We start from the raw sequence: 24250 nt of genomic DNA, 5'->3' as shown, positions 1-24250 counted from the left end.
ACACACACACACACACACACACACACACACACACCCCTCAAATCCCAAAACAAATGTAGGGGAGTTGAAATGTTCCAGTATTTTATAAAGGTCTGGTAGGATTCCTGGTCCATGGACCTCTAATTCTGAGATAATAAGTGAACATCAGACACGACGTCCGTCCTCTATTTCTAGGAGTAGATAACCCAAACTCCTTTCCCTCCTCTGGGTCTTCATGAAGTCCCCTTTTCAGCTCAGAGGCCTAAAGTATGACTCCAAGCAGAATACGGTAACACCCATTCTTCTGAGATGGCCACAGGAACTTTACCTCTGGAGATTTTCTCATGCCATAAAGAGTTTCTAGAAGGTCTTTCTTCAGGGCAGTTTTCCTCATTGGGTTTCCAGCTATGTCCCTGTCCCCTCACTCAGCCTCACCTAGCTCAGCCTCCTTTCAGTCTCCCTGAGCCCTCAGTCTGACCATTCGGCCTGGGAAGTCCTTCTCATCTGATAGAATTTGCCCCCTGCCCCTGGAACTGACAGTATGTCTTTTGGGATACTCACTTTTACCTAGAATTAGTGGATTTTCCAACAACATCGATGCATGCCAAATTATTCCAGCACTGATTTCATCCTCTGTATATCAGTGTTAGTGGTACAAGCCTGTCTCCCCCATTAAACCATGAGCACCCCAAACTCAGCGATTGTACCTTTTCCATCTTTGTATTCCCAGAGCACCCTGGATCAGAGTGCTGTGGAGTGAATTAGGAACGGATGATTGCTAGGGGAGTGAGTGGGTCCCAGTACCCTGTCCTGGGGCCAGTCTCTCCTAAGGCTAGACTCACTCTTCCAGAGGATTATATCACATATCATATATCTGATAAGGGATTGATATTCAGACTATATATAAAAAACTCCTATCATGCAATAACAAAAAAATAAACAACTTGATTAAAAAATGGACAAAGGGCATGAACAGACATGTCTCCAGAGAAGATCTATAAATGATCAATAAGGAAATGAAAAAATGCTCAACATCACTAGTTATTAGGGAAATGCAAATCAAAACTACAATGACATACCACTTCACATCTATTAGCATGGATGAATATTCATCAATGGATGAATAGATGAGCAAAATGTAGCGAATAAACACACACACACACACACACACACACACACACACACACACTGGAATATTATTCAGCCTTAAAGAGAAGGAAATTCAGACACACGCTGTAACATGGATGAACCTTGAAAACATTATGCTAAGTGAAATAAGCCAGTCACAAAATGGCAAATACTGTATAATTCTACTTATATGAGGTTTCTTCAGTAATCAAATTAACAGCGACAGAAAGCAGAACGCTGGTTGCCAGGCACTGGGGAGGGGAACACAGGAGTTGCTGTTTAATAGGTAAGGAGTTGCAGTTGGGGAAGATGAAAAGTTCTAGAGATGGATCGGCGGTGATATTTGCAAAATGATGTGACTGTCATACTTACTGCCACTGTATTTAAGAATGGTTAAAATGGTAAATTTTATGTTATGTGTATTTTATCACAATAAAAAAATAAAAAGAGGATTCCAAGGGCAGGGGAACGTGGAGGCCATGTAACTGGCTGGTTTGATCTGGTCTCCATAAAGCTGGAGCTTCCCTTGCTTTCTATATTCCAGGCAAGTGAGGAGTCAAGCCCATTTCGAAGCAAGTCAGCCCCCTTCATCTTAGGACCTCCAGGAACAGACTCTTTTCCTAGGACTAAGCCACTTCCTGGAACACTGAAGAATGAACGCTAGGGGTGACCTGGACAGCCCAGCCCAGCTCAGAAGAGCAGCTGCAGGCCTAGAGGCATGCCCGCTCAGAGCCTCCCAGGGTTTCCCCAGAAATGAGATCAGGGCACAGAAGCCTGCGCCCTGGATCTGGAAGGGGGCTCAAGATGGATTAGCAGTGCTAGCGCAACCTGCATCATGAGGAGATTCAGGTCGTGGGGACTTCCCAACCTGCTTCAGATGTTCTCCCAATACCTTGTCACGGCAAGGTCAAGGAGCTATGCCTGGCTTTCCAACCTCACATGCGCCTACAGAGATGCATGTGGCCATAAAGTCACAGTACACTTTGGGGTCACAGAGCTGGCAGCTGGCCACAGAGCTCACCATCGAACCCCATCTTCAAATCACTTCCTTGCTCTCATGTAGTGGAGAATGCTTTAAACAAAGTTGTTTCAGCTTTACGTAAGAGTCCCTAATGCTCTGAGAGCCATAGAGAGAAACCTGGCAGAATCACTAAGTCTTGAGAGAGAGGTGGCTTCAGGCACCCGGCTCAAGAGTTCTAGCTACAGGCTGCCCAGGACCCAGGCGCTGTGACTGCAGGCGCACTGCCCACCCCCCATCCCACCCCCCACTCCCCGCCACCTGCTGGCTGACGCTCCCTGCAGGACAGGGCATTCAGCTCCACAAACGATTCAGACAATTCAGAGGTGGTGAGTGGTGCGTGGGAGCCGAGCATCTCCGGTGGCGAGCCAGTACGCAGCACCCAGCGCCCCCGCGCTGCCCACGCTTGGCAGGAAAGGAAGGGCAGCTCGGGACTTGGGCCAGCTGCCAGGACACCGGCCTGCGCTGCCCGCTGGAAAAGTGTGGCCCTTCCTGGCTCCCCTCTGCCTTCAGCTCTGGGGGCTGGGGTGCTGCTGATGTTGCAGCCTCTTCAGCAGCCCACACGTGTCCTCTACTCACTGCACCGCCTGCCCTGCTAACCCTACCCCAGGCTGGCAATCCGGGCACCCAGGTGTTCAGGGATTAATCTGTGATACTGAAACATGTCCTAGTTGGTTATTAAGAGCTCTGAGTCTTTTGCATGTGTATTCCCAAACTATTCCATAAATGCCCAGGGCCAGGGACTCTTGATTTCCTCTATCCCCTAAATGGCCTGGCAAAATGTGCTATCCTGAGTACAGCTAGCATGGGGTTGCATTTGTGGGCACCTTTTGGCCTCATTGCTGGGCTTCCACTACTTGGAGAATTCTGGGAGGAGCTATAGGACAGGCAGGACGGCTCAGTGGTTAGGAGTTCCGGCACTGGACTACTCAAGTACAAATCCTGCATCTGCCGTTTACTACCGTGTGACCCTGGGAACGTCACCTGAGCCCCTTCTGTGCCTCAGTTTCCTCATTGTTGAATGGACGCAATCATAGAACCGACCTCATATAGTTGTGAGTGTTTAGTCTATACGTGTAAAGCACTTAAAACAATGCCTGACACATATAAGGCCCAATAATTAGCCGTCACTATCACATGTTCCAACAACTTCCCAGCAGCCCCCAGCTCCTGCCCTTTGTCTATGAACAGAACCTTATGCCTCCATGCATCCCAATCACAAAAATCCAACGCCCATCTGCATTTCTCAAAATGGCCTTCATTGTCCTACACCCCAGAGCTCACCATGGCTTCTCACAGTCCAATGGTGAGTCCCCCTTAAGAGTAACTATCCACTGGGCAGGTGAGTCCTCCCATTTTCCAGAAGGAGGAGGTGAGGCCTAGAGCAGTGAGCACGCTTTCAGAGGCCACACAGAGTGAAGGCTCGGGGCACGGACTCAGGGTCCCCAAAGTACTGAGATTGCCAAACAGGGATCTTACACTCACTCAAAATTAAATAGGGAAAGTAAAACAAACGAGAGGTCTATTGGTTTCTTTCTCCCCAACCTGCCATTCCCCACGGCCGAAAGGCAGACAGAAGAACTCTATCAGAGCAGGTCCCCCACCTCCTCCCAGGGGGCCATGCCCTCCCTGCTTGGAGGCCCCACTTGAGGAAGGCCATGCCAGGTCCTACCAGAGCCCGGTTGCTTAGTGACCCAGCCCTGCCTACCCTCATCCTCCAGGGCAAACAGCTGAGCAATCACAGACGGGGCAGATGGGGCTGTTCTAGGTTTGGACAGTTGTCCTTGAATTTTCTGCTCACTCAGTGGGATTTTTCTTTACAGGGTTTACTGGAAACATCCATTTATTCCACATAAAGAATCTTAGCAAATTTCCCTTTAAAATAGTCCTGTTCGAGACCAGCCTCAGCAAGAGTGAGACCCTATCTCTACTAAAAATAGAAAAAATTAGCCAGGTGTGGTGGCGCACACCTGCAGTCCCAGCTACTCGGGAGGCTGAGGCAGGAGGATGGCTTGAGCCCAGGAGTTTGAGGTTGCTGTGAGCTAGGCTAATGCCACTGCACTCTACCCAGGGGCAACAGAGCAAGACTCTGTCTCAAAAAATAAATCAATAGTCCTGAGATCAACTTTCAAAAACCTTGCCCTAAAGTGCTTGCTCATGTGTCCTCTGAGGCTGCCTCTCAGGGCTCGAGGTTACTGGGAAAGAAGCTTCAAGCCCACCCTTCCTCTGTCAGACACTGAGCACCTATCACATGCTAGGGGACACAATGATGAACGAGATACAGTCCCTGGTCCAGAAAATTACAGCTCATCGAAATGAGGGATAGGAGAGAAAGGCCAGGTGTTTGGGGAGCACAGGTTAGGTTAGTTCCCTCCATGTCTCCCAGTGGCTGCTGCAGCTCTGTCCCCATAAGTTTGCTGTTACCCTGCCCCCAGCCCCCTTGTAGGCAATTCCTGTTCAAACGCTTTGGTTCTAGGAGTCAGCCCCTCCATCCTCCCTGTCTTGGGAGCTGCCACCATGTTATGATAAAGGCTATGTGGCTACAAGGCAGATGCCAAGAGCGACTTCCACTAGGACATGTCTCTGCCCTGGGGCTGCCATCCACATACTTCATGGATGGGGAAGGGGAGCAACTAGGGTCTATTACACGAAAGGCAGAGATTGCATCTTATCTATTAACATCTTCGTATCCCCCACCTCTGGTGCTATAAGAACATTGAAAACACAATGTTTTGATGGCGGCCGGGTACTGCAGGCTTTTGATGCTGTACTGAAGAGCAGGAGCCAAGCATGGGCTTCATTCTGGAAGCAAAGGGAGGCTGTGAAGACTTTGGGACACCAGAAAAATATGTCCCTGGCAGCTGCAGGCAGGATGCACAGAGGGGGAAACACAGGATGGAAACCAGCTGGGTCAGTTCCTGGCGCATGGCAGTGAGAGGTGATGTGCACCCAACATGGGGCGGGGGTAGACAGAAAGCAGAGGCCCGACCTCTGCAACAGAGGGGAGGTCGAGCCCATGGTGACGACTGGATGAAAGGGAAGAGGGGGAGACCCCTGAGGTCTGAAGTTCGGGGACTAGGAGGGAAATCAGTTATGGGCACAGGACATGAGTTGGTTCTGGACATGTTGAATTTCAGGTACCTGAGACCTGCAACAGGCTGTAGAAAATATACTAGAGCTAGGAAAGGAGGTGGGACAGGGGCCGTGGGCTGGGGAGTGATAAGCTACAGCTGGGGTGGGGTGGGAGAAGAGAAGATGCCACCAGGACCTCAAATTATCTGGTCCCCTTGTCTCCAGAGAATATGCCAGGCCAGGTCTGGGTCCCCATGCTCTTTTAGGGGTAGACAGAGCCATGCAGAAGAGGAAACTGAGGCCCTGCATAAGGACAGTCTGGATTCCCCACACAGGAAGCCCCCAAAGCCAGAAAGTATACAGGTGTGGGTTCCCTGGCAAGCTGAGAGCAGGAGGGAGAGGACAGTTCAGCCTCCCAGCAGGGCCTCTGTGCCTCCCCTTCAAGCTCACGGGCTGGGGAGCTGGATCCGGAGCCCAGCCTGACCGCGCGAACTAAGAGCTGAGATTCCACGTCCGATGTTGGCATATAACCTTTCCTCCTTCCTCCCTAAACTGCTTGGGTGGGTGGATGTTCTGTGTGCCCTAAACTGTAACTGGAATTGCTTTGTAGGGAAAAGCCAGCTGAGTCAGGAAAAACAGGCTAAACTTGTGAAGAAAGGGGTGGGCAGGAGGAGTGGAACAGAGTGAGGGGCGGCTGGGACCAGGCAGTGTGTATCTTGGAAGAAGGATGTTTTGATTAAGTCCCAGGTCGTCCTGCAGGAGGGGACTCTTTTTTTTTTTTTTTTTAAGCCAGTCAAATTTAGCAGTGGGGGTGGTATACTAACTTTAGGGACACCAATGTTAATAAATTCTGATAACCCACTGCCATCGGACCAGCCAGGAGGGGACTCATGTCAGCCATTCAGGTCCTCTTCCCGACTCCACCCTGGGGGAAGTCCTTAGAATTTAGAGAACCTGGGAGTCAATATCTAACCTCGTTACCAGGACCGTGAGAAGCTGCTTTGGAGGATCTGCTCCCACGCAAAGAGGCGAGGGACTCTCAGTTACGGCGGAAGATAAGGGCAGGCTCGTATCACAGGTGTTCTTGCTAAAAAGCGCCAGATGAAGTACCTGAGCCTGAGCGCTGGTGACGTGGCCATAGCCTCTTAGTTAATGGCTTGAGCTGGGATGAGTTCTGTGTCTCCCCTCACATCATGTGCCAGTCACGCTCTCAAAGGGTTGTCACCCAAACCACCTTGAAATAAGAGTTCAGCACATTGTGATGAGAGTAACAGAGAAAGCTCTAAGCAGGACCCAGGGAACCTGAGTCCTCAGTGCTGTCTCTACTTAGCTGTGTGACTGGGGACAAATCCTTTACCCCTCTGGGCTTCGAGTTCCAACCTAGGACCCTCTCAGGGATCTGTGACAAACTCTTATCGTGCATTCTAATTGGAGCAGTCAATTACCACGTATTTCCTAAACAGATGGTTCCTAGATTTCAGTATATATGAGAATCACTTGGGGAGATTAAGAAAGCAGATTCGAGGGTCCTATCTCCAAAGATTCAGGACCCAGTAGGTCTGAGGTGGGGTCCCTGAAACTCCTTTTTCAAAGAGTGATTCTGATGCAGGTGGCCGGGGCCACCCTTTGAGCAACACCAAAGCTTTCAGATGCTACAGAGAAACCGAAGAGGTGCACAGTGAGGAAAAGCATCTGTCCTCAAGGAGCTCCTAGGCTAGTTGGGGGAGACAGGACCAGTTCCAGGAACAGCACATCCTCAGTGACAGATGAAGGAGAGGTACAAGGTCAAAGAGACAGAGGTCATGCCCTTCTCCAAGAACATATGAGCAGAGCTTCCAAGGTGGCTGGTGCAGACAGGGTGGAAGGAGGAACGAGTGGCAGCGACAACCAACTGCTGAACACGACTTGCTTCCTGGTCCACTGGGGCTCACAGCTGTACTTCATTTCCCAGCCTCCCTTGTGGCGAGGTGTGGCCACGTGACGGAGGCCTGGCCAATGGCTCCAGGTGGAAGAAACACACCATTTCCGGGCCTGGCCCACAAAACTCTCCCAAGTGTTATCCTGAGCCTCCACCTGCCAATTTACGTGAAGGGGGAAATAAACCTCTTATTATATTCAATGACTAAAAATCAGGGGTTGTTTGTTGAAATTCAGTCCATCCTGATTGTACAGGACGCAAGAGAGAAGACACAGCAACTAAACCCCACTGGCACTTAGCGCCGCTTTCCTGACCAGGTACTTGGTATTGCAGTGGACCCAAGGGACATGCGATTTCTGATCTTACAGGGCTGCCGGGCCTGGGAAGGGCCAGAGGAGGCAACAGGCAGTGAAGTCCCCAGGGGTGGAGGACAGATGACATTCCTAAGGGGAAGGCCAGCGCGTGGCTGGCCAGTATGCAGAATCTTCTGGGGTTAGTCTTGGGCTGTGTAAGCCTTTGAGATAACACATAAAAAAGTTAAATGGTCCAATGGTTCTGAAGATTCTTGTTTTATTTTTATTGCTTAAATTTGGAGCTAACTTATTGTTAGTATTCTTTTCTTTCCTCTCATGCGAAGGTGGTGAGAGGCAGGTGCTGCGCCCGAGGCCTGGGTGTGCCTGCTATTGGCACAGAGAGGATTTCCCCGGCTCATCCCAGGGCTCTCAGGGTTGGCTGGTGTCCCTGGAAGACCACAGAGGCCCTGGCCAGGGAGGAGGCGTCTGGCCAGGCCAGCAGATGTGGAACACGTGCCAGAATGGAACAGGCAGCTGTGTGCTGTCCTGACCTCTAAGACTCCCTTCCTCTCTGCATTTTCCTTAAAGAAATTCAATGGTGTCAGTGTAGACCTGAGAAGGCCTGGGGGCCTGGGGACATAGAGGTGTGCTTAAGGAAAATATTTAACCATAAATATTGTCAGCCTTCTGTTGTTCATATCCACAAAGAAAAACACACAGGAGCAAAAATCTCCAGCACAAGGATAGATTTTCTCTCTTAAAATCTTTCAATTTTAGCATAAACACCGAGAAGAACTTTTACTTTTTTTTTCTTTTTTTTATTGACCTGGCGTCTATGATGATGAAGGAAGAACTTTTAAATGATTAAAGTAGTAAGATTACAGGGACTTCCTGCTAGTGTGAAACACAGGGTCGGTGTAACCTTGGCTAGTGTGCCCTACAGAACGGAGGGATGGGAAGGAGCTTTCAAGACCTTACGCAGCCTGGAGTCGTTTGAGTCTTTCCATTTTGTAGAAGACTCTCAGAGGACAAGGCCTACAGTCTGTGCTGGGTCACCCACTGAGTAAAAGAGAAAGACCAAGAAGAAGAGCACTTGACAAGGAGTCTAAGTGGGGTGTTAGTCCTGGCTCCACTTGGTCATGTGCATGGCCTGGTGAAGTCACTCCACCTCTCTGGGCCTCACTTTCCCCACCTATAAACTGAGCTGCTCTGACATTCTGCAAGAAGCAGGCTTTGTGTGTCCTCAGTGTGCTCAACCCAGGGTTCTGGGTGCGCCCCAGCGTCCTGGGGTCCCGGAGCCTGTTGAACATGCAGGGAGAGCTCACAGTGCCTGTGTCCCTGCTCAGATGTCAAATCCTAAATGGCCACCACCTGCAGGCATTTGTGAAATTAACAGGCAGGGAACCAGCCCCAGATAGGAGTAAAGGAGCAAATGGCAGGGATGGCCAGAGGGCCTGGCCTAGCTTTACAGTCCCCAGCCCTACAATCACCAAACCCTGTTTGTTGAGAGACTAAAGCACAAAATTCTCTGGGCCAGGAGACAAGAGATGTGGGTTCTAATCCTGGGTTGATCATAAACTTGCCCTGTGAGCTTGGATAGAACCCCACCTCTCTAGATGCCAATGTCTCGGACTGGGGCAGCTGTGTGCCTTACTGAGCCCACCCAGGTCTGCACCGCCCGAGCACACAGCCTGGCTCTCCCCAGGCCCACGTGGACACGCGTGACCCAGGGAAACCCAATCTAACTGTGCCCAGCCAAGCAGGAAAGTCCCGGGAGAGTACCACCTCAGCCTCCTGAAACTTTGTGGTGTGACTCAAAACCAGGTCCCCCACCCCTCTCAAATAAGACACATGGCCCCAGGAAGCCACCATTTTCTGAAAGGAGACATCGACCGAGGGCCTGGGTCTGGGCCCCCTTTCGCTTTGCTGTTTCTCTGACCTTGAGGTGCCTCCTCTGTGAGATGGGGAGACCTGCCCCATCCCTCCCACCTCCCACCAAAGGGGACTGGAGAGAGGTCTCAGAACTCCTTGGAGACAGGCTAGTGACAACTCCTAGGTGGTGGCACGGGAACAGCAGCGCGACTTCCCTGAAGCTGCGTTCAGCCAGAACACTGAACAGCAGACACAGGTTGTTCTGACAAGGCTATTTATAGAAGCCGGCTCAGCCTTCCCCAATGGGGGCCGCAGTCTCTCAGCGACCAGGAACCATATAAACTCCTTTCCTTGGAGACAGGAAAGAGAATTTCTCCTAGGAGCTCAGACGTGCTCACTCTTTGGGTAGGAGAAAAGCACTGTTAGGGTCAGAATGAGGTTGGGATATGACAGAGCTCTTTGAAACCCTTTCCAGAGGTGACTGCATGGAAGAAGAGAAAGCTAAAAAATGTTATTAAAGGGGAAAGAATGAAAGACTGAAACCTTTGGAGGAAGCGTCCCCGCCCCTCAGTCAGCCACACACCCTCCTGGCAGCGGCCTTCTCAGCCAGCGGCCCACCCGGGGCTTGTCCACCAGCCCTGCCCCTCTCTGGAGAGTTCTGTGCTGAAGGCCAGTTTGGTGCTGGGGGAAGCTGTCCCTGGCTCTAGTTCTGAAGATGCAGTCGAGATTCTTCTTATACCATAGTTGAGCAGAGGTCAGGGATAAGGGAGTCGGTGGCCACCTCCCCTTCCTTCTCTGTAGCATTTATCCCTTAACGCCCTGACTGGGGTTCAACAAAATGAGTTTTTTAGAAAGGATTCCGGCCTTCTGGAGGGTTCTAGACTCTGGCAAAATGAGGCAGGGAGATATACAGAGGCCTCAAGATATGCAATGGATTCAAGATACAAAGTAAGGAAAGAGTTTCTGTGGACACCAAACTAAAGATGTGCTTTTGGGAGTGACTCTAGGAAGGAGAATTTGGGGGAAGAATTTGGGGGAAGAATGGGGAAGGCTGCTTAGGCCATGGAACAAGTCATCCCCCAGCACCAACCCCATCCCAGTGTATTTTCTTGTAGGATATTTCCATTTCTCCCAAGAAATATCAGAAACAGCCATCTTTTTCAATTGCCAAGTAAAAGAAACCCTAGCTTTGCAGTGCCCCTTCTTCACCCAGTTATGCAAAAATCTCACCCTCTGGGACGAAGGGCTTACAGCCTCACTGGCAGCAAGAGACAAGCACAGCAGCTAAACCTTGCTTTAAAAACAGGAACCATTTCCTTCCCAGGCAGCAACCAAACTCTCTAGAGCAACCGTTCAAAACCTCAGCTGCGTATCAGAATCACCTGGGGAGCGTCTCAAAACCCTGGTGTCCAGGCCAATTAAATCAGACTCCCTGGGTGGAGGACCCAGGTATCATCGGTATTTTCTCAAGCTTCCTGTGATTCTAGTGTGTAGCTAAGGTTGACAACCGCTGGTCTGAAGACCCAGATAGCAGGCATGCCTGTGGGGGAAGGGCAGGCCACACCATGAGGCAAGAACCCCAAGAGAGGGTGGGACACCGCCCCTCTGCAGCCAAGGGTGTTCTGCATGAGCCCCACATAAAGCGAGAGAAGGGGATGCCTGTCCCTTTTCCCCTCACCTTCCAGAACGTCCACCCCCAGCCCCATCAGGGGGTGCCCCGAAAGCAGATGCTGGTTCCAGGGGCCTGTTTCAGTTGATTCCTTCCAACAAAACCACAACCTCTCCTTCAGTTTTTGGGCATCCTTTCACAACTGGAAGGTCCAATACATTTGCCTGACTTCAGGACCCAGCAAATGCAAGGCCTACAGACAAGATGAATTATTAATGAAGGAGGCCCCAGAGTCAGGCCTGGGGAAGTTTTGGGTTAATTCTAGTTTGGAGTAGGGCTACTGAATTAATGATGAGCCTGCCATGCACCTGCGAAATTTAACAGCTCAGTTCTGACTATAAACAGTCCGGTCTAGGTAACCTCTCTAAGCACCATGCTTGGAGTCCTCTCACCTAAATAACAAAGCAAATAAACAAAAACAGCTTTGCCCCCATTCCTTCCAAGATACTGGCGGATCTGTGGCCCTGCAGCCAGCTGGGAAAGTGGCCAGGGCACCCAGGCTTGCTGACACCTTTAGGAAAACCTAGAAGCCGACACCTTTAGGAAACACATGCAGTCCCATCAGAGAACACGCACAAGCCCTTTAGGTTACCCAAACCAGGAATTTTAAATGGTGGCATGACAAGCAGCCTAGGAGAGACATTTTAGTTTGCTTCTGAAAACACCCTGGACTTCTGCAAAGTTGCTGGACTACATTTTAAGATGGTTTCTGGCCACTTCCAATACGGAAGTCTCAACCTACGAATGTTTACCCTACTGAGGGACTGGGTGTCATCCACCTTCCATCTAGAATTTCTAAGCTAGGATTTAGGGGGAAAAGTGAGACAGAGCAGTTGTCCGGTTACCTGCTCAGGCACACGAGAGCATGCAGCCAATCCCTGAGCCCAGTGCAGTCCCCAAATCCTAGCAAGCCGTTTTGAAGAGGACTAGGGACTAGAAATGGGAAAACGAGGGCTGACTGAAGGGCTCGGATCCAACCCTTGGTCTGCTGAGCCGGCAAGTTCAAGAGGGCTCTCCAAGGGCAACTGCCCGGCCAGCCTCCTGACACATGGCTTAGCGTGTTTGTCGGGAGCAAGGTTTCCCTTCTAGACCACAGAAGTTATTCCCCCGACACGAAAGGCTCCTGTATTCCATTATTATGTTTACCTTTGGCGAATGTTTGCTCTGTGCATTCCTGAAAAAGGTGGTCTTGGCAGTGAAGAAGCAATCTTCCAGTTCCTCATCCAGGCTGCAGTACCCACTGCTCATGCTGCTGTCCACCGTCATCTAGTCCGCAGCCCCCGCCCGAGGCCGCCAGGGCATGGGAGGGGGCCGGGCTGGGGATGCAGGACGAGGCAGAGGGAGGTGGGGACCCCTCCCCGGGCTGTGCCGTGGCGTCAGCCCCCAGCCCCGCCGGGAGCTAGTCGGTTAGGAGGCCAGGCACAGCCGCCGTTTCTTTCGCAGGGGCTGGGGCACGGGCAGAGCAACCTGTTCCCGTCCCTGCGCCTGCACAACCGCCTGCACAGCCCGGGGCGGCCCTGGGCGCCCGGCTCGACTGGCGCTCCGCTCTCCGACTCGCAGGGCCTCTGCGGTTTCATGTCCCCGGCGCCGGCTCCCTCCCTCCGCCCCGCTTGCACAGCGCCATCTCCACACCTCCCCCGCCTCCTGCCTTTCCTGCCCCTCCAGCGGTGGCAAGCAGTGCCGCTCTGAAGCCACTTCCTCTGCAAGGTTCCTCAAAGCCGGCTCGGCTGTCACTGCGCACTCCCCCGCCTCCCCACCCACCTGGGTGCCACACGACCGTGGTGGCAACTGCACCCAGGGCACCTCAGGTCAGATTAGGGATGCAGCGAAGGAATGGGCCAGGATGGATCTGGGGTGGGGGCGGAATTCATTCCCTCTGTTCCTCCATCAAAGAGCCCATTCTCATCACCTATGGTGACCGGGGTTCAGGGAGCAGACAGTGCTGGGAGATCAACACCATCCCTCCTCTTCTCCCCATCCACCGCCTCAGCCCACCCCGCCCCCGACCCCCATTGGCTGGGTGGGGGAGCCGGGCCATCAGAGTGGCTGGAGAAGTAACCGGAGAAGAAGAAAATCAATATCTGGCCTGCCTGGGAAGCAGCGATATTTTAACTTGGAAAAGGCAGAAGAAACTGCAGGGTCACCACAAGCACATGCAAATCATATGCAAAGTTATGGCAACCTGGAGAGAAAGCTGCATTCCCACCCACAGAACCAGGCCCTCGGGGCGTCTCAGGATACCAAAGGAGCCTGCAGACACCACCCGGTTATTTGTGCCTTTTCCTGACAATCCGGCCAACAGGGGTCTTTGCCAGATCTTGTCATTCCTAACATCAAGGATGGCTCATTTACGTTTCTCCATCCTGCCCCGTCTAGGGCTGATCCCTTCCAAACAATTAGGGCGACTCTGCACAACTTCTCAGACCACGGTTGGTACAACAGTAGTTACAGCCACTGTTGTTTGTACCACCGTGTGTGCCAGGTGATTTACGTGCAGTCTGTCATCTAGCTTCCCCAACAGCCTTGAGATAGAGACTATTTATAGATGAGGCAACTAAGGCTCAGAGTCACACAAGTGGGACATGTGTGGTGGGACTCAGCCCCCGGCCTGTGTGACTCCAGGGCCTATGCTCTTAGTCACTGCAATGTACAGTCTCTCAGCAGAGATGAGACTATTTTGGTGACCACTCTGTCATCTTTAAGTGCAGCAGGGCCTGGAGTTGCATGAAAAGCAAGCACAGCCTTCAGGGCCTGCTACCACCATGCTGACGGAGTCTGGGGGCCTGTGGACCCCGGGAGCGCCCTGGACGGTGGCCGAGAGGAGCCATCAGGACTCTCCCAGTCTGTGCGACTTTCCCTGCGGTTCCGAGACAACCCGGTCCTGGGGAAGCACGCGCTGGGTGGAGGACTAGACTTAGCCCCCAGACGCCAAGCTGCCAACTCCATTTTCAGCTCTGGTTACTTTTATGAGGAACCCTCTCTCTCCCCCACCTTTGCCAAATCTGTCAGTGCTCAGGAGGGTTTCAAACTGTAGCCCAATTTGGCTCCATCCTCCTACACAGTCTTTTTCCCAGAAGCCTGCAAACGCCTGGCAGGCACAAACAAGAGAGAGCTGAGAGCCGGCGCCCCAGCCGCTGGCCGCCCTCGGCTCAGGAGAACTGTCAATGCCAGTAGCTGCTTCCTCTGGCAGGAAGATATTAAGCGGAGGCTGACAGCCTGGGTGAGCTACCAGGTGTTTGTGGGGAGAGCTCTCACGGTAATGCAGTTGAAGACAGGTTCTGGCTTCGCCTGGAGCAATCTTTTCTTCAAATGGGTATTTTTGAGGCTGTTTTGAGGAGTTTCCCCCATAGAGGGGGTTCCCTGTGTCTTTGAGCCATCAATAACAGCCCACTTCCTTTGTCCAGCCAGCTAAGAACCACACTTTTCTTTATAAAAAGAACCTCCTTACTCAGTGGGAAGCTAATACTTAAGGACAAAAAGGCCCCAGATTCTCTGTGGCCACACTGTGCCCTCGGTGTCACGTAGGGAGCTCTGCAACGCAATGGCCACGCTACACATTTAAAATGTGCAACCTTAAAATACAGCTAATAACAACCTCTTCCAGCACCAAGCCAAGGTACCCCGGCAGCCAGCACGTGTCTCTCCTTGTGGGCAAACCACGAGATCCCAGACCTGGGTTGGAAAGCTCTCGGGATACTGTGTTCTTTTAGGGTGCCGCTCCCTGCCATTCCCAACAATATGCAAACATGGTGTCTGAACATGTCTTTAACATCCATTACTTCACGTAGGCTACCCTATAACCTTGAGAGCAGACATTACGCCCATTTTATAGAAGAGGAAACCAAGGGAAGTAATTTGTTCCATCACAGCTCTTTACTTTCAAAGCCTCTTGACTTCTAGTTAACATCCGTTCCCCTGCCCTACCCCACCTGTCAATGAAGCTAGGTTTGGAAGGAAGCCATGAGTAAGAAGTCAGCAAAACAGAGACTGTGTTGGCAGGGACCCTAGGACGGGAAGAAATATGCAAAGATCATATATAATAGACCAAGCTGGCCAGCCTCCAGGAGGAAAAATCCAGACTGAAGCCCCAAGGTCTCAAAGGGAGGAAGACAGGACTCTCCTTAGCATCTAATGACCCTGTCTGAACCTCTTCCCTATGAATAATCAATAGTAGTGATAACTTGGCCATGGTAGGGAGGAGGGAGCGTGGAAGAGCCTGAGCAAAAGCCTTTTAAGCCTCTGAGAGTGGACTACACAAAGGATGGGAACTGGCTGTTCCTGTCCCTGGACCCAGAAGAGGAGGCTGGGCCTAAAGCTCAGCATCCAGAGCCCTAAATCCATGGCCTCGTGCTGGGCTTCAGAAAGCTTCACCGAAGTGATGAATGGGCCACTTTCATGACTTAAAGTGTCAGATGATGAAAGATGTTATTTTAAGCTTTCTTCCTTTCTCAAGTGCAATCCTGTCATGTGGCCAGATCCCCTTGTGGGATCTACCCCGTGGTTCTTCATGTTCTAGAAAAGCTGTGGTACAGGACTGGAAGTCAGGAGCTGGTATTCCCGTCCCAGCTCCAACTCCAGCGTGATATGGCATCTTCGGCAACTTTGGACTTCAGGTTTCCTCATCTGTTCAATTGAAGGGTGTCGCGAGTGGAGATCAGATTTAGGGACTTATGACCTACCGACATATTCAGAGACTAAAAACCAGGGTGGGGTGCCACCCCACTCCTGAAACGTATTTTGAAATCATTATTAGCTACTCTGTGCAGACGCTGTACTAGTAACACCAACATGCATCGTTTTGCTTAATCCCTACAGCAAGCCTATGAGGAAGCTACGTTTATTATCGCGATTTTACGGAGAGGAAAGGGAGGTTTAGACAAGTTAAGTGACTTCACATAGTCACACATGCTAGTTAAGGGAGCGGTATATCAATCCGGTAGGTCTGACTCCACAACCCAAGTCCTTGAACTCCACACTCTGTGGCCTCATGGTTTACCCCTAGGATTGCTCTCTTAGTAACCATACTGCCTGAAATTATGGTCCACTGCAAACGAGTTAGGAGCCACTTTCTCAGTCTGTCTATGCCCCTTCCCTTTAGCTCACTGGGGTCTTCTCTTTTCCCCCTGTATGTCCCTGCTCTCCCTGGGGGTTAGTTTCATCAATGCCAATGGTATCGACCACACCTGAAAGACTCAGGACTTATAATCCTCTCTCTCCCAGCCATCTCCGATGGGTACCTGCGACAGCTCCCTGAGTACCCAGCCCTACCCACCGGAGCTTCAGTCTCAACACGTCCAAAATTGAGCTCACTATTCGCTGCCTCACCCTCCACCTGCTCCTCCTCCTTCAGTATTTCCCATCTTGCTGAACACGCTGACCTAGATTATCGCAAAGCTTTCCAGGAGTTCCCTTTGTTCCCATCTCCTCCTCCTCCAAACGCCACACCCCCTTGTTGCCAAAGTTACCCTTCTAAGATCAACATCTAATCAAGTTCTCCATCATAAATCCTTCTACTTAGATTTCAACTAATAATTATTGAATAACTACGATGTATCAGGTTCTAATTGCTTATTCTTTCATTCATTCATTTAACAAATATTTACTGGGCTACCTTCTGCATGGCAAGCACCAGACTGTGTTCAAGTTCAAGCACAAATAAGACCCAGTCCTTGCCTTAAAGGAGAAGGACATTAAATAAGAAGGTCTATTGAAGTCACCGAGCTCTTACACATTTCATTATCTCACTTAATCCTCACATTCCTGCAAGAGGGTATTTTACAGATGAGTAAACTGAGGTTCTGAGTGGTTAATTTGCCCAAGCAGGTAACTGGTAGGAGCAGGTTTCAAACACAGAACCCCTGTGTCCAAGTTTCCATCAAGGTTGTCCCTCCTCCATCGACTCCCAGTGCCTACCCCAAACTCTCGAGCCAGTCCTTTGAGGCCATTCACGACGCACGCCCAGCCAACCGCTCACATCCAGCACCGGCCACGATCAAGCATCCCTTGTTACAGCTGCACAAAATTCGATTTGCGTTCCCAGAAACCATCCTGCCCTCTTGTGGTGTTGCTCTTGTTGTTTTCTCTGCCTGTCAAAGTTCTCCTCCTATGTATCCCCCCAACACCCCCTCCTTCCTGACATGTATTCCCCAATAACAACCACACCTCCCACAGCTTCTGTGCGACTCTCGGAGGCCCCTTTTCCCAGATGTCAGTCTGGGTTGAATCTTAAGAATGCCACCCGCCACCGCTAGAGCAGTGCTTTCTGGCGTTAAGTGGCTGTGTGCAGCAGAGAGCTCAGTTTTCTCCCAGGTGACTTCCTACCGGAAGAGGTACGTGGCTGTCCACCACTTAGGTTCTCAGGAGTGCGAGCCCACACCACGCTTCCGATAGGCTGCCAGGCTAACAGCTTCGAAAGGCCCTGAGGCTTACAGAGACTGAAGACAGTTAAATCACCCCAGTCATCCACAGCAAGAGGCACAGGCCCTCGAGAGCCCATGACGGTATCTGAGTCAGGGATTCTGCCTTCTAATTACCGTCTCCCTTAGTGGGGATAGAGAATGACCAAAGACGTTCCTGATCAACAACCCTCTCCCTCGCCTGCCCCTCTCCAATGCCCAGGGCAGCGCGGTCAGCAGTGTGAGATGCGAGCAAGACCTAGCGAGGACGGTCTTGTTGCCCCCAACCTCAGACCACAGGGCTGAGCTGGCCTAGCCACGGGTCATCTCAGGCAGTCCACTGCTTCTAGCGCAGAACGCGAGGCTAGGGCTGAGGAGCACAGAGCAATGTCTCGGGGCTTAAGGATCTCTAGAGAAATAAGGACTCGAGTATATGCTATTTATTTACAACAACCACACTGGTGTCCCCATTTAATAACTAAGGGAGGTTAAGTATAATACTTTCCCAGGGTCACAAAGACAGTTAAGTGAGAGAGCCAGGATTTTGAATGTGGGACAAATTCCAAAACCCCAGGTTCAAAATCAAATGAAATCAAGGACTTATTGAGCACATACTGTGTGCAAGGCCCAGTGCACCGTGAGGAAGACCAAATGCCCCGCCCTCAAGGCACTTACCTAACTCATAAGGGTGGGTATCACAAGAATGAGTACGTATAAATTGCTCAGAACAGTGCCTGGGACTGCTGCTTCTGGGAAAGGTGGAGTAACAGGGTTCAGATATATCCTCCGGATTAAAACAATCAAAAAAATTGGACAAAACTTATGAAACAATGGTTTTTAAAATACTGGATATCAGGCAACAAGGGATGCTATCCCTGAGAGACAGGAGGCAAATGAGATGCGCCCAACAATCACCCCCAGCACAGTGCCTTGAGAGTTTCCAGGCTGTGGCGCAGAGCGGAAACTGAGGTGGAGTGTAGAAAACTTCCTGGGGAGATGCTGCCGAGAGTCTGGGAAGACCAAGGCAGCTAGAGTCCACAGGACATAGCAGCTGAATGGAGATAAGTGCTGAGAGAGAGATTCACAGGAGGCCCTCCCTAAAGTATTCAGCTGATCAGTGCATGCATGTGAGGAAGTGGCCCATGGCTAGAGAAAGAACCACCTAAAAGGATTAGAGCTAGCAGTGTCTGCCCTCATACGGGACCAGGAATAGTGCCTGTTCCCATAAGCCAGACTAAAAACCTCACGATTCGTTAGACATTGGGTAGAATACACAGAGTCTTACCTTAGTGAGTGGGAAATAATTAACCCTGAGCACTGCTCCAATCCTAACTAACAAATCTTAAATGCAAGACCCAAAAGCATCAAACCATTTCCAAGTAACTTAACTGAGTCCCAGAACAAAGCTCAAGAATATTTATAGGAATATGAAAATATTCACTACCCAACTAGGTGAAATTTGCAATGTCTAGTGTCCAATAAAAAATTATCGGATATGCAAAGAGGCAGAAAACTATGACCCTTAATAGGGAGAAAAATAAATCAATTGAAAATCAATCCATAACTGACATAGATATTAGAATTAGCAAAGACACTAAAAGTTATCATAAGTGTATGCTATTTATCCAAAAAGTGAAGTAGAGACATGGAAGATATAAAAAATACCCAAATCGAACTTCTAGAGATGAAATTTACAATGTCACAAATTGAATTGTGATTAATAACTGTAGCTGACATTCATCGAGGCATCCCTGTGTTCCGTCTACTTGTTTCATTTATTATTGAGAAAGAGGTGTTGAAATCTCCAAGTATAATTGTGGATTTGCCTATTTTTCCTTATAGTTCTCTATTCCTGTATTTTGAAGCTCCATTATTAGGTGCATAAACTTCTAGGATTATTATGTCCTCTTGATTAACTGACCAGTTTATCATCATGAAATAATCTTCTTTATCCCTGGTAACATTCTTTGCTCTGAAATCTACTTTGTCTGATATTGATATACTCACTGCAGCTTTCTTTTGATAACCATTACTATGGTATTCCTTTATCAATTCTTTTATTTTTAGGCTATTTGTGTCTTTATATTTAAAGGTTATTTCTTAAAGGCAGCAAATAGTTGGATCTTGTTTTTTTTAAATCCAGTCTGATCCTCTCTACCCTTTAATTGGAGTATTTAGATCATTTGCATTTAATACGATTACTGATATAGCTTGGTTTTAAGTCTTCTTGCTATTTGTTTTCTATTTGCATTCTATCTGTTCTTGGTTCCCCTTTTCCTTTTTTCTGCCTTCTTTTGAATTAACTGTGTATATTTTATAATTCCATTTTATCCCATTTGTTGTCACAAGCTTTAAGCCTTTGTTTTGCTATTTTAGTGGCTGTCTTAAGGTTTACAGTATACAGATGCTCCCCAGCTCACGATGGGATTGCATCCCAATAAACCCACTGTAAGTTGAAAATACCGTAAGTGGAAAATGTATTTAATGCACCTAATCTACAGACCGTGATAGCTTAGCCTAGCCTACCCCACACATGCTCAGAACACTTACATTAGCCTACAGTCAGGCAAAACCATCTAACACAAAACCTATTTTATAATAAAGTGTTGAACATCTCATGTAATTTATTGGACACTGTAGTAAAGTATAGTTTCTACTGAATGCATATCTCTTTCGCACCATTGTAAAGTCAAACAAACCCAAAGAAGACCGTCTTAAGTCAGGGACCGTCTGTGCATCTTTATCTTATCACAGTCTACCTATCAAGTGACATTGTACCCCTTCATGTGTACTATAAAAAACCTTCCGATTCAATTTGATCAACATCCATTGAAACTTTCAGAAGAGACCCAGGACCCTGCGCCTCCTGAGAGGCGTGCAGGCGGGTCCCCCATGAGCGTTCGGGGAGAACCCCGGGGCCTCCAGCAGGGACAACCCTCCACCGCCGTCTCCTCCCCTTCCATTCGCTTCCCTCCTTGCTCTCCGGCTCCCCCGTGTGGTAGTCCCGGGTTCAACAAGAGGCGGCTGGGCCGAGGGACAGGGCGGGGCTGGCCGTGGGCGCTTCCCCTTCCGAAGGGCCTGGAAAGGCAGAGCCGCGGGTAATGGAGACAGCGGTGTGTCTGCGGGAGGGAGCTCAGGGCCAGGAGCCAGGAAACTCGGAACTCGACGCCAGCTGAGTCACCACTGCTGCTGCAGGGGCTGAGGGGTGACTCTGGCAGGGGCCCTGCTAAGCGTGGCAGCGGCAAGGTCCGCGTTTGTGGGTGTGCGGGGTAGGGGTGTAGGCAGAAAGGTGGCAGCGCCTACGGGGCTGATCCACGCTGGAGCTCTGGAAGCCATCTGTCCCTTTGGTGCATGGGGCCAGAGTGATCTACAGAGTGCAACAGTGGCTTGGGCCTCAATGTCAGGAGGGGATAACTATAAGTCTCACAGCAAAAAGTGCTGGCCCAAGCCAAAGGCATAGTGTCCTGGTTTTATATCCAGGACAGGAACCCAACTCCCTGGGATTTTCAAGAGTTGGCAGGGATGGACCATGAAGGGTTTCCAACCCAGATTTAGACTCATTCTGAGGGCAACAGGACGCCACTGACGGTTTTCATCACCGGGGTGACATGATGACAAACAACCAGTAAGGCCGTCAGGGGTACCAGAGATGGCCCAGGACCGTCAGCCCGCGGTCGTCGCCGCTTTGTCCACACAGCGCATCTCACCGGGGCTGCACCACCACCCTGCGCACCGTCCCACTGCTCAGAGGAGAGCCTGAGGCTCCAGAAACTGGAAAGGCAAGTAATTCATGGACATAATCCGGATTAGAACCTAGCTCTTCAGTTACCCAGGCCAAGGTTCTCCCTTTTCTTTAAGAAACATTTATTGCCCTTTAAAAATATTACATCAGGAGCATATGAAAGCATTTGGCTATTCAGACAGCACAGACGCAAACAGCAAACGTTGAGGACCTCACTCCATCTCTTTCAATCCCACCCCCTCCCGAGGTAAAGTCTCTTTCAGTAGTCAGCTGGGCACCAGCCAGGCCCTTGCCCTGCATTACATGCACACGCGCATAGAGACACACACAGTACAAATGGCCTGGTCACGTGTGTGCTGTGGGCGGACTTGTTTCCACTTGCACTCTTCCTTATCCATGCACGCAGATCTCCTTTGGAAGGGCACCTTGGTACCAGTAAGGATGGCTGGAATTTCCTTCCCGGCATCTCAGGAGCTCCCTCCACGGCGCACACTGCCACAAGGCACTCCACAGACCCTGTGCCCTGGGAGTCCAAGCACCAGGTGACCAAAGACAGTAGCCTCTGTAAGGCAGCATCTCCCACCAATGACACCCAAAGAGCCTGGCTTAATAAGTATTTGTGGAATGCATTTAAGGGAGTCCTTAGACACACAGATTTTAGAGCTTAAGTATTAATTTAATGTGTGTCAGGGAAAAAATCCTAAGTACATCAAACCAGTGGTTCAAGGATATTTGAAAATTTCCTTTAATATAAGTTTATTTAAGTTTAATAAAATGAGTCTATTTAAAGAGGCATATTAAGTAAATAATAGCACAGGTAGAGCATGGATATGGCGAATCCTAAGTGTGGGAGGTGCCTGATGAGGTTTGAGAACTGCAGTGGGAGGGGCTGGCTTCTGCAGCCGGGGGCCTGAGAGCCTGGTGTCCAGGGTTGCTGCGCAGGGTCTCTGGAGGGCCGGGAGGAGGGGGAAGGAGTTTGGGCCTGTTGGATGTCAGAGGAGCTGAGCACCGGCCACAAGGGATTTGAGTGGAAAGGGGAGTGCTTATGTTTCTGTTTTGTAATCTGTGCATTCCAAGTACCAAGAAAAGTGGCACCAAAGGCCAGAAGGGCACAGCTGCCAGGATTCCCCTGGGTTGCCGTGGATTCTAATGAGAATCTACAGTAGTGGGCAAGGACAAAGGCTTCTCTTGGGATCGGCTTCCCCATAGGCAATGAAAGAACTGGGCCAAACCAGCAGAGGTCTCACTTTATCGCCAGGGCCCTGGGAAGCCACTGAGGGTTTTTGCATCCCAGAGGTGACATGATAAGAGCACCTTTAAGACGACTGGAAGTATAAATCCTTCAGGGCATGCCCCTAAAGAAAGGAACTGCAGCTGTTTTGGCAACTGATTGGGTCTTCAACCAACAGCAATGATGTTCTCTAGCAAAGAGGCTTAAACTGAAGATGGGACCTGGAGTCGGCTTGGAGGAGATTTGCTCAGTGACACACAAGTGCCCAAGGAAGAGTCAGACCTCACGGACCCAGAGATCTCCAAGAAAAGACTCCAAAACAACTGGTTCTGGAGTTGACACAAACACAGGCGGCTACCAGCCCCCCTTCCTCTGTTTCTGATGCCTGCAAGAGACAGGCCAACCCGGATGGCCTTGTGAGTTTGCAGTTGGGGGCACTGGGGCCATCCCGGCCCCCTCACTTGCCTGTTCCTCCTTCCTTCCCTGCTGCCTCCCTCTGGCATGGCAGAGAGAAGACAGACCTGGGGATTATTGCTTTTAAAATGTTAGGACCAAGTACTTATCTACAGATGGTCTCAACCATGTTTTGAAAAATGTACGACCGTACAGGAAGAACATATAAAAATGTTAATGAAGAGTCGTTCTCTCTGGTTGGAGAAAAATCAATGACTTTTTTTCTCCAAAGAGCAGAGGGGAGAAATGCTACCAAGAGGAGCCCTCCTGACAGTCATGTGTCCCCCAAACTAGCAGAGCTCTGACCTGGACCCCTGCCACAATAAATGCCCCAAGAAAATGGCCCTCACACACGAGGTTAGCTCAGCCCAGGTGGTGATGTTAAGGTGAAAGAAAGTTCCATTTCTGTATGTAACAGAAATCCAAGCCAAGGCGGAAATCAGCACAAACAAGCTTTTTAGAAAAGGCGAGTGGACCTGGAGCAGGGCCCGGGTTTTATTGATAGAAGGCTAGGTCGTGCCCCAGTTCTGCTGAAGCATGCAGTCGGGCCCGTCCAAGGCAAACACAGCAGCCCGATCCAGCCGGCCTGAGAGCGAACCCCACGCAAGGCTGTTTGCCAGCCGGGGGCCGCTCAGCACCCATGCGGGACTCTTGGCTCCTTCCCCTGTGATATTTCAGTGGTGGTTCTGCTCTAGACGCAGCCCTTAATTCAGCTTGCCAGAAGGTTCTGAGCTTTGACTCCTCTTTCCAACAGAGGAAAGGGGGTCACTCTGTTTTCAAAAACCCAGACCTGAAAGCACCTCTTCTCTGCCAACATTCAGGGAGTGAGACAGCACATACGACAGATCCCAGGCCCTCCCCTGGGCTTTTGCCCACCACACTCGGGAGCTGGCTAACCTGCTCTAGGGCGGAGTTTCCCAGTCTCAGCACGATGGCCATATGGGGCCGGACGAGTCCTTGTCGTGGAGCTGTCCTATGCAGTACGGGGTGTTTCGCAGCATCCCTGGACTCTGCTAGAAATCAGTAGCATCCCCCAAGTTGTGACAACCACACGTGTCTCCAGATATTGCCAATGTCCTCCCCCCCACCAAGGACATTTGCCCGCTTTTGAGACCTGCTGCTCTAGAGGAACAAATAGAGACCCAATGAGGAGACCCAGGAAGCAGTGGGGGCAGCCGGGCTCCAGGGCGGGGCATGGGCGGGGTTAAGAGCACAGAGAGGAGAGAGACTTCGAAGCTCCCAAAGAGAAAAGCAAATTAGAACAATAAAAGTTTGTTTAAATAAGATTTTTAGGAAATGTTGTTATATGGTGTACTATGTAGCCTCCATCCTTTGCCTATTAAAGAAAATATTCACTAAAATTCTGCATCGCTCATCGGTGCTCTATGAGTCAGATGTGTCCCCCTCCATCCACCTCCCCCACTGGATGGATAGGTTCTGACTAAGGCAAGTTCCTCCCAAGAGAGCTGGTTACATTCAA

The 24250-nt window shown here is 50.3% G+C and overlaps 1 protein-coding gene across 3 annotated transcripts in view; it reads right to left on the bottom strand.

Moving 5' to 3' along the window:
• Nucleotides 1-24250, bottom strand: part of RASSF5 (Ras association (RalGDS/AF-6) domain family member 5) — a 68712-nt gene that overhangs the window by 15354 nt on the left and 29108 nt on the right. The window contains exon 1 of one of the 3 annotated variants that reach the window (XM_012638824.1): nt 12096-12395. The exons of the other annotated variants lie outside the window; for them this stretch is intronic. Within the exon in view, the coding sequence (XP_012494278.1) occupies nt 12096-12215 (120 nt within the window). The 5' untranslated portion in view covers nt 12216-12395. Of the gene's footprint in view, nt 1-12095; nt 12396-24250 lie in introns of those variants that run through there. 3 annotated transcript variants of the gene reach the window in all.

The sequence above is a fragment of the Propithecus coquereli genome, unplaced genomic scaffold, assembly GCF_000956105.1.
Source record: "Propithecus coquereli isolate 6110/MARCELLA unplaced genomic scaffold, Pcoq_1.0 Scaffold135, whole genome shotgun sequence".
Lineage (NCBI taxonomy): Eukaryota > Metazoa > Chordata > Mammalia > Primates > Indriidae > Propithecus > Propithecus coquereli.
The sequence above is the reverse complement of the archived record's forward strand: the minus strand, read 5'-3'. Positions and strand labels throughout refer to the sequence as shown.